The sequence below is a fragment of the Montipora capricornis genome, chromosome 10 (assembly GCF_036669925.1).
Source record: "Montipora capricornis isolate CH-2021 chromosome 10, ASM3666992v2, whole genome shotgun sequence".
In the NCBI taxonomy this organism is placed as follows: Eukaryota; Metazoa; Cnidaria; class Anthozoa; order Scleractinia; family Acroporidae; genus Montipora; species Montipora capricornis.
This window is the reverse complement of record NC_090892.1, coordinates 49,882,832-49,892,831: the sequence shown is the minus strand read 5'-3', so window position 1 is coordinate 49,892,831 and position 10,000 is coordinate 49,882,832. Positions and strand designations below refer to the sequence as shown.

At 40.4% G+C, this 10,000-nt stretch overlaps 2 protein-coding genes across 2 annotated transcripts in view; one reads left to right on the top strand and one right to left on the bottom strand.

Moving 5' to 3' along the window:
* The window catches only part of LOC138020015 (uncharacterized), a 4,723-nt gene extending 590 nt beyond the window's left edge, over positions 1 to 4,133 (top strand). Inside the window, exons 1-3 of the mRNA XM_068867001.1 lie at positions 1 to 606; positions 1,681 to 1,964; positions 3,300 to 4,133. The exon at positions 1 to 606 is cut by the window's left edge and continues 590 nt beyond it. Of these exons, the coding sequence (XP_068723102.1) occupies positions 1 to 606; positions 1,681 to 1,964; positions 3,300 to 3,471 (1,062 nt within the window). The 3' untranslated portion in view covers positions 3,472 to 4,133. The remainder of the gene's footprint in view (positions 607 to 1,680; positions 1,965 to 3,299) is intronic.
* A 1-nt stretch (position 4,134) lies between these two features.
* Positions 4,135 to 8,934, bottom strand: LOC138020016 (coactosin-like protein). Its single transcript, XM_068867002.1, has 4 exons — positions 8,776 to 8,934; positions 7,419 to 7,501; positions 5,160 to 5,317; positions 4,135 to 4,652 (listed from the first exon to the last, which is right to left on the bottom strand). The coding sequence occupies exons 1-4, from the start codon at positions 8,850 to 8,852 to the stop codon at positions 4,536 to 4,538; spliced, it is 435 nt and encodes a 144-aa protein (XP_068723103.1). The 5' UTR covers positions 8,853 to 8,934; the 3' UTR covers positions 4,135 to 4,535.
* Positions 8,935 to 10,000: the final 1,066 nt, after the last annotated feature.

The window sequence follows — 10,000 nt, the reverse complement described above, 5'->3', positions numbered from 1 at the left end:
GTAGTGAACGAATCGGTTTTCACAGTTCAAAAGGTTATTCAAGTCACAGTTTACGTTTGGCTGAGGGACTTCAAAGTCCGCGAAGCTTTCAAAGAAAACGCAAGCTTTTATTTCAAGGTGCTGGCGTTTTACAACTTCGTTGATTGGGTGGATTCGCAGGTAAACCTGGAATCAGGCGTTGATATGGAAGGAACAAAGGAATTTTATGGCCAATGGTTTGGTTTCTTGTTCAAGCTTTACGAAGCATTATTGATAGACTATCGTCTATTGTGCTCACTTTTGTTTCTGGAGCATTCATTTCAGGTTCAACACGAAACGGAAAATGTAGACAGGCTCGACGAAGAAGAAAGCGAAATCGAAAGATCCTTCATGTCAGTAGACCGGCTGAACAGGAACATTGGCTTTATCGTTGGCTTTTTTTGCTTGCTCGTCCCCTTCATTTGCGTGCTTTTCTATGTTCACAAGCTCCACCTTACAGTTTACACACGCGTAGTAGCTACCTTTCTTGGCTCGCTTACCATACTTGCCAGTGGAGTGGTACTGTTACTCAGGAACAGCTTTGATTATGACAAACGAGATAAGGAATCAATGGGTGTTAAGATAATGGTAAGAGCCGGAAATAAATTCAGTCACTTTGATAAAACAGTTTTAAGGCCCTTAATTTGAAAACCAATCCTCATCTAGATTCCAGATTCTTCTGGTCCTCGCATACGGAGACAGAAAAAACTGTAGGAACTACCGTAGAATCGCGAGGCAAAATCAAGCCGTTCTCGGCTTCTGAATTTGCCATTATCGTATATTCTTAATTTGCAATAGTTTAGAACACCGACAAACCAGACAAGTTTATTTTCTACTTTATGTTTAACATATTGAAATAGAGCAACCCACCGCAATTATTAGGGCTGACTGTTTTAAAATGGGCATGCACTTTGTTGATCACCACAAATTTGAATGCGTTTTAGACTAAAAAACTGTTCACAAGTTATATATGTGAAACAGGTGCCAAACCTAACCTAAAACATCATATAGTGATTAATAAACCGTTTTCACCGGCTTCCGAGCACTTTGGGCATACAGCACACAATCTTTCGTTTACTGAAATGGCTTTCAGTATTTAGCCAACAGCGTTTAGGCTCTTATTAAAAGAGATTTGTTTAATTCAGATGTGAAATTGTAAAAAAGAACGATACAATCCGACGTTTCGGACTAGTTATGACTCCATCATCAAGGAAACTATGTACAGGATGCAAATTACATGCAGTATTTGAAAGCGATGTTGATGCGAGAATTACCGTAGCAAGAGGTGCGAGTACTAGACAATTTTTTTTGCCTGCATGGATGGAGTACGATTGTACTGAACAGTCAATTTGTTTTAATAACGCGAGGCGCGAAACAGTTACAGTATTGCAAATAATCGTTTTCAATTTCTTCCTCTTTTATTATTTTTTTCGCGTCGCTGTCATCGTTGCTAATTTTGAATGTTAATTTTAATTAAGCTTTTAAAAAAAGCTCCTTGTTTAGGTTGAGAGAGAGAAATTCGTCTTTTTAAAACATCGAGGCATGTGAACGAATCTTGCAACATCGGAGTCGGCGCTGTCGTTATCAATAGAGATTTACTGCTCCAGGCAAAAGGCCCTGTCAAAGAGTGTTAAAATGACTCTTTCGTTTCCTTTCTTAAAGGTGTGTTTCTTTGGCGCCACCGGTTTCTCAAGCTTGATGATCAAAGCAGCTCTTGCCGAATACTGGGCTTTTCGCTGGGCAGGGGCAGAATTGATTATGCGAGGGCTCACCACACTTTTCCTGATGTATTTGTTCCTGAAATTGAATCCGCGAGCCTTACCTCGCAGAAACCCGGAAGTGAGGGTTAACCACTTCCTCGTGCCAGTACTGATGTTTGGGATCATAGCAGATTTTGCCGCCTGTTTGGTGGATCAGCAAATCGGTCCTCTTGATCCTTATTTCAGGTATTGTGAGCACTGGAGTCAGTAACTTAGTCAATTAATCCATCAACCAATCAACCCTCCTACCTTTCTATCAACCAGCCACACTAGCTGCTCCCCCCAGAGGCTCAAAGGAAATGTTAGTATTGAGAGAATCCACTTGAAAAACGCAGTGTATAAAGTTATTGTCGTGGGATCTTGATTCGCCGCTTGATCATAGAATCTTTCTTGTCTGTATACATTTGGCTCAGCGGAATGGCGTATAGAGCGTTTTCACTCAAGTGATCAGTAACCTTTTGTTTTTCACCGAAACAAAAGAAAAAGTTTAATTTGCATTATAATAGAGCTCAATATCCCATCGGGTTGCTGCATGCCTCAGTTTCAAAGCGAGTCCTGGTGCACAACCATTCAAATGAAAATGAGTTGCGTATTCTTATGCAGGTCAAACTCATTTCCCTTACAATAGTTAAGCACCAAGACTCACTTCGAAACCGAGACAAACAGCAACTCGGAAATGGCCCATTGCCGGAGGATTAGTAGGGTTCTCCATCATGGCCGCCGTTCCATTGTTTTGGACCATCAACATGGCCGCTGTGACGTCACGTGAAAACACTCTATATGCATAACTTGACCCATCCAATGAGTCAATCAGTCAGTCAATCAATTAACCAACCAACCAATCAAACATTCTCTAATGGTTTCAGGATTTTGACATCTTTAATTTCAATGCTTTTCTTAATTTAATTTTTCAATTCAGTTCATCCATCAATCCACGTGTCACCGATCTTCCTAATGGTTCTAGGACTTTTCTCAATTTTCTCATAACGTGGATACCATTTTACTTGCTTTCTTTAATGGAAGGGAACAAAATGAGCATGAACTCTACGACTCCTGTTTCATCAATCCTAGTAGAGCACTGAGCGCATACCGCCGTTCTTGCTCTCTCGCTCTCCACCTTTAACTTCTGCTGGCAAAACGTATCCCGAGCACTTGATCATTATAGGGGATGGGCTGGCGATGACAGAAAGCCGCTCCAACTTAAGGGGTGTAGGGACATACAGTACTAGAAACAGCAAACAGTTTCCCAAAACCGTATGGACATTACACTGAAAAACCGCAAAAACCGACCTCAAAATGGAAAAATCCGCGGACCAAAACTCAAACTTGTAGGTGTGAAACAGCAGGTTCAGTAGTCGACACAAGTTAAATATACCGTTGCCCTTCTTCTTCTTCTTCTTGATCTTCTTCTTTTTGATCTTCTTTCTTCTTTCTTCTTCTCTTCTCTTCTCTTCTTCTTCTCTTTCTAAGGGTCTGCTTCAAAGAAATTGTTTGATATAAAGCCTCTCTTTCCTGTTGTAGAAAGAAGATCACACGCGCCCAACGGTCAAGTGTTCTCTATCTGCACGATGTTGGCTCGACTATGCATCTTGGATTCCTGATTCATGTGGGTTTGACCTTCCTTATTATGCAGACTCGTTTTGGCCGCCGCACTCTGACGCCTTCCCGGGAGAGACTTACACTGTCACTTTAAAAAATGAGAGCTACTAGTCCTTAAGCAGAGGGACCGACTTTAAAGGCCTGCACATTTTTCCTTGCTCTATTTTTTGAAAAAAAGAAAGCTGCTCACGGGCTTAGAAGAATAAAGTACAGTTAGCAGTGGAACTAAGTTCATATCACGATGCTTTTTCCGCATGACAGTCAAAGAAACTGAGATTACCAGGAGTTTAAAGGGGCTATGTCACGTTGTTTTAGGGCGCTTCGGAAAAATCTATAGTTTATCCCGAGTTTAAAGCTCGAAAATAGTAATGTGGAATTCCTTTACTGATAAAAGTATCGTTACATCACAAACAAGATGGTCCTGAGCAAAAAAACGGCGTTTATCCAGGTGATTTGCCATAAACTTGAAAAACCTCGGCCAACAGTTTTTCAAGATTACCCAAATGCAATCTGTTTCAATCTTGTCCATTTATGCTTCTCTTTTCTTTTGCTGTATTTCTTTTATGTTGTTCAACGGTTTTCAGTGGTTATTATGTTCCATTGTACTCTTTGGGCATTTTGGGTGTCACGAAATACACCATTTTGCGTGACATAACCCCTTTAATGATTTTGTTTCGTACCTCGATGAACCATGATAACTCAAGGTACACCGTCAGAAGCAAAATTAAAATTAAAAAAGTGCAAACAAAAATCTAAATTGGTTGTTCAAATGACTATTTTATTGCTCATAAGTGGCGTGCAAGATATCAGTTACTGGCAGATACAGAAAACATCGATTTTATTACCCGGCCATCCCATTGAACAGATCCAAATGGGAAGTTTCCGAGTAAGACACTGAGATGTAAAGACAATTACAGCGGAGCAAGATGGAACATCCATGAAATCAATCGGAAAACCTTTGTTTAACCTTCAGAATTAAAAATGTTTCATTTCTCATTTTGTTTGTCATTCATTTCAGAATTCTAGTCACCTCCATAAGGCAGTACTGTTATCCTTATGCTCACGCATGCGCACACTATTTGGAGGTTGTTTATTACAAATGCAAGGCTATTTTTTCGGAAAAGGAAGAAACAAAGACGTCAGGCCAAATAATTAAGCTTAATGGTTAGATTTCCCGGTGCCATAATTTGCTCCTCCAGCTTTTACTAAAACTGCTTTAACGTGGTCATAGGTGAGTTCTTCAAGATCGCTCGTCAGGATTTCCACTGCAAAATTCTGCGGACAAATAACATTTTATTGGGTTGGAAATGATAACCCTTGGTAACGCTGCATTTCTGGGAGTAAGACGTGAAAGAAACTTTCAGCAAGAGAAATCCCTCGCTGTACTAATCAAGCCCGCTGACTCGTCCTTATAGGTGCGCAGCGGGCGCGAGATGTTCTTGTTGGTATGGAGACATGAAAACAAACGATTCGATAAAGGTAAATGAGGCCTTCGTCAGGGTGAACGCTATCGTGAGTACTTCGCGATCGTTGGCGTGATTTGGTAATTGTTCGCGTTGTGCCATGATGGCAAAGATCCGCGTTGCCAACGTTTTTGAAGTAAAGAGAGACAACTCAGAAGGGATGCGGATGTTGTCGTTAAAACCTTAAATTTCCTACTTTAACGTTGTTTTTCTTTCAGAGTGCGGCAAAGAAATTACTAAAATGAATGCCTATCGTGCAGCAACCAAAAATATTATTTTGTGTCATTGCCGTCTCTCTTGAGTCGTCGAGAGCTCTTACCTGGATAACTTGTTTAACGGTGGCTTTATCTGTACTGACTTTCGCTTTTTGTAGCGCAGGCACGCTTTCCCCTATCCATGTAATGAAGGCAAACTTGGCCCGTTTGCTAAGCTCGTCTCCAGTTTCAACCCTTACGTAACCGTAAGCCCGCTCGCCTTCTGTTAAATCAAAATGCACATGGGAAGAGTATTCAGTGCATTTGTCCAAGGTTTTTATGTTATCTCTTTAAATACACTTCTTCAACCACTAAAGCTGCAAGTCCCCTTTAACTGCAGTCAGTGCAAACCCATCCTCTCCCTCCCTTCCTCAGGATCGTACCTCATCTTTGCCTTATTAAGAGCTCCTCAAATACGAACAGACACAGTGGCCTGTGTCATATCCTGGCATAGGAAGCACAGTCGGAAGGTAGAGGAAACACAGTCGCTATGGGTGTGTTGTGAAACACCTGGCATTAGACGTCCTTAAATTGGAGGACAAGCAGGACTACGTGCATGAATTTTGAGTTGTTTAGAACAAGAATTTTTAGCGCCATGGCAACGTGACGTCACACTTAAGAACTCTATTATGGTTAAAAGTCGATTTCTCTTCAAGTGCACATGCCTAGATCAAACTTGTCAACCAATAGACCTTTTTGCAGATACGGCGACCATTTTGATTTCTATTGTTTCGAAAGACATTATGGGATGCTCAGGGGGCAAATTAATATGTATTTGCCCCCTGGAAATCCCATAATAGCTATTCGAAGCAATAGAAATCAAAATGGCCGCCGTATCTGCAAAAAGGGCTATTTGGGGTGGCTCAAGGTAGCTTCAAAAATTCCAAGTGACTGTCACCTCACCAGGGTTGACTCTATAACACTTCATAACGGCAATGTTATTGTACCATATGAAGCACCAATTTTGCTTACAATGATGCACTCCCGACTGTGACGTAATATGCACCATAGCAACAGGAAAGGTATTTACAATTACCATATATTTTGTCTTCAAACGTTCTATGTCAAAAGGCAACTCTGAAATTATTGCTGGGAAGTAATCAGCAGGCTGAGTTAAAACTCTCTTCAAAGATAACCAATCTATGATGTGAATTAAGAGCCACCTTGAATAATTCAGTTGTGAATATTTCAGCTCTGAATCTGTGGCCGAGAAATTTTTAAACTTTGTTAAGAATTTCAATTTTATCCTGGAAATTACTTTGCAGAAAAAATAATGGGAGTTACCAAATTCATTTTTCAGCTGAGTAAGCATACAGAAACCAAAAATAGAGTGTTTTGGATGGATGGCCTGTTGCTATGGTAACCTATTGCATCACAAAATTGAGAACAATTTTTAATTAATACTTTCTGTCTGCATAAAACCACCACATAGCTGCTTGGAGATAAGTTATTGAAGAGTCAATCCTTTTAATAGTACAGTTTCTTGAATGTGTTGAAACTGGTTTGAGCCTCCTCAAAGATTACTAATCATTATTTCCCCTGCACAAATCCTGTACATTTACAATCTTCTGTGCCCAGGTATGAAGAATTTGACCTAAACCTGTGTGAGGAGGGTTTTTTCTTGTGCCCAATTCTTGCGTAAGAGTACTGTCGCTTTTGAATGCGAATGGTTCACAAAGGAAAAAAAAGCTTTTGTGGCCGGACAAGCTCAAGGTATGGAGCGTAATGTTCGAAAAACATGTAATGATAAGAGCTAGGCCACTTTGAGCAGTGTACTTTTTCCCTCACTTCTTATGTAACGTGTCACGGAAAATATGACTTTCGCGGCTTTGATTGTTCCCTGCTAGCAGAGGTCTCCTTTCTTTTTGCGTTCGCTGGGCCCACAAGTACGGAAAAAGAAACCTCTGCCATGGATCGAAACTCACTGTGTTGAGCACCCGCGGCGGTTATATTTACTTAGCGACCGCATCCTCGCGTGATACTTCATGCCGTGTGGGCTCACTTAACAACAGCAGAATTACTGTAAAGGAATGCGCGGGTCACAGTGGGCTCAAGTCACAGTCAGCAAACATATCATGGGGCATGCGGTTTGAAGAGTACCGTCCACAACCGTGGACGGAGGTTGGATCAAAGTGAGCTTTGACCAATGGCAGAGGTCTCTTTTCCAGTACTCGTCAGCCCAGCGAACGCAAAAAAAAAATTGATTTCTGCTAGCAGGGAACTTTGGTTGCGTTATTTTGTGGGATCCTGACCCGAAACTGAAACACTGCAAAAAAGACCTGTTTGGTTTAAATTTCATTCACAAAATACGGTATATAACGTACCCCCAAACTGTGATCGGAATTCTTCATAATCAGTTCCTGATGCAGCGTGAACAATGTTCTTGTCCTCGTACTTGAAAACAGTCCTAAATGATTTCGAACAAAGATCAGCAATGCAGTGCTCAGTTCATAAGTAAATGATCTGCTATGAGATAGGCTAAGCCGCGAACATATGTAGGGGTACCGGGTTGACTGAGTACTGCGTGCGTAGCCGCACTCTATCCACCCCACTTGAGAGGCAAGTAGGATGGCCAAGTGTCGGATGCAAGTCATCTCAGTCGCTACCAAAATTCCCCCCGGCGGTCAACTCGTCATTTACATTTTCGCTTATTTTGATGGCGGTTCTGCCTTTTGTAAACTTTGTGCCGTTTTAAGGGGGGTCGCCCATAATGTCAATTGTTTTTGGTTAATAGACTGTCCTCTGGGAATAGATGGAGTTCTTCGCACAATTACACCGCTGTCACTCAACCAAGGTGCGACAGACTGTCACAAGTTCATCACGCGTGTCCGACTAAAATTGACAAATTCTTCGAAATTCTTTATCTTAATCACTGACTGACAAACTATGTCCCATTAAGATCTACATTTCCTGCATAATGATAAACTGGAGCAAAAATACCTTTAAATTAGTAAGCACCGTCCTTTAAGTCGCTCCCTCCAAGTTTTTGTTTTAAGTGCCGGTCACGCGGGCAACTCACTACAAGCCTTATTTGTCGTTCAAGCGCGTCTGACTAAAAATTTACAAATTCTTCGAAATTCCTTACCTTTGTAGAAAGTTCCAGTCGCATCCAAAACGCGAAAGGGAATAAAAGACGTGAGACAAACAACGCTACGCACAGGAACAACCAGACAGCGAAACGCCTTAGAAACATGCGACATACCTTTAAATGGCGTTAATCATAGCATAAAGTTGATCGGTAAATGAACGAGTCAGGAGGTTGACGGCATGACAAGCTAATTTTCGAACATATGATCCATGTGAATTCTAGTGCAATATATGGCAAAATGGCGACAAAGCCTGACCAATAGATGAGAGCCCAATTAAAGGAAATATATTTCATTCATTTCGGCAATTTCCGCCTTCATAATTTCATAAATTTTTTTAGAAAATTTTCCAGAGTTGTGGCCAAATTCCTCTAAAGATGACCCATCTCTCGAACAATCTAGATTAGATTTGTGAAAAAAAAAAGGGAACACTCCTCTGGTGACCTTGGAGCCAGGTACCGCCTCTAGCTCGTAAAGCTGAAATTAAAAGCCGGCCGGTTCGTGCTTGGTATGTCTCGGTTTTTGCAATGTGATATATGCTTTCGACCTCCGTTCGGCAAAATCACAACAGCTAGAAAATTTATAGATCGCTTACCAGTTCGACTCCACTTTGTCGTCTCTAACATCAAGATACGCTTTCGTCATCGCCTCTTTATCAGCAGTTGCCGCCATGGTCCTGAGAATTTTTGATATCCAAACCTTTCACGTGAGTGTGGAGACCGGTTTGATGAGACAATCGCGTTCGAATTTGAGACTATTATTATTATTCAACCTTTGTGACGTCACAACAATCAATCTTACGTAAATATTACAAAACACAATATAGCGGAAGGCACTAAAAGAGTATTATGTTCCAGGCGGATCATGCGTAAAACGTTTTAAGTTTTTTTTAGGAAGGAAAACATTCAAAATACATAAGAAATTTCATTCTCAGCTCCAAAATTAGACGTTCTTATACCGTATACTGATATATATATATATATATATAAGTATACTTCAGTCACCGGACCAGTCATTTCTAAATTTGGATCTTCATATACTTTGGAGACGTCCTGTTTGACTTAGCTAGAAGAAAACTTTTTGGGCGAGTTCCACTGGACTGCAAGATTTTATTGAGTTGAGTAAAAATTCCCGAATTCAGCATGGGGAGTAAAACAAGAGAATAGTTTAATTCCTCCTCTAAGATTCTTCAAAAGAAACAGATTCTTATGTCTATTATACGTAAAATGATCAAGGATAGATCGTTGATAAACGATAAAGATTTTTGTACTTGAAAGGTACACGAGAAAAATCGGTAGTTGGCTAAAAAACTGAAAGGGCAAAGTGTCTTCCATCTTATTGGGGGTGGAAGCGGAATAATGAAGAATGAATAACGGCTTAATAAAGAAAATGAGTAAGGAATATTTAGAGTTCGAAAATGAATAACGGCTTAATAAAGAAAATGTGTAAGGAATATTTAGAGTTCGAAAATGAATAACGGCTTAATAAAGAAAATGAGTAAGGAATATTTAGAGTTCGAAAATTCGGAATAAAGAATTTTACAGTTTCCATAAAGAATAACGAATACGGAAAAAAAAGAATAACGAATTATTCCGCTTCCACCCTCGAATCTTAGGCTCGATTACCAGCCTCTGTTTACCAGACTCGAAAGAGTGTCTGGAATCGAGTCTACTTCCTCCTTTCACAACAAAAATTCATAGCAGCATATTTCAGATATCTTTATACTTTTTTTTTCTGGAATTAAGCTATGTACATTTTGTTGAAAAGGGTTGAATCAATTTGCGTTTCCTAAGAAGATGTCACACAACGATCTTACGCCG

Excerpts from the sequence above, each read along its gene's own strand:
- LOC138020016 (XM_068867002.1), bottom strand. The coding sequence starts at position 8,852 with ATGGCGGCAACTGCTGATAAAGAGGCGATGACGAAAGCGTATCTTGAT. Across the intron at positions 7,502-8,775 it reads GACAAAGTGGAGTCGAACTG|GACTGTTTTCAAGTACGAGG; the intron begins GTAAGCGATCTA and ends GAAATCATTTAG. Across the intron at positions 4,653-5,159 it reads CCGTTAAACAAGTTATCCAG|AATTTTGCAGTGGAAATCCT; the intron begins GTAAGAGCTCTC and ends ATTTGTCCGCAG.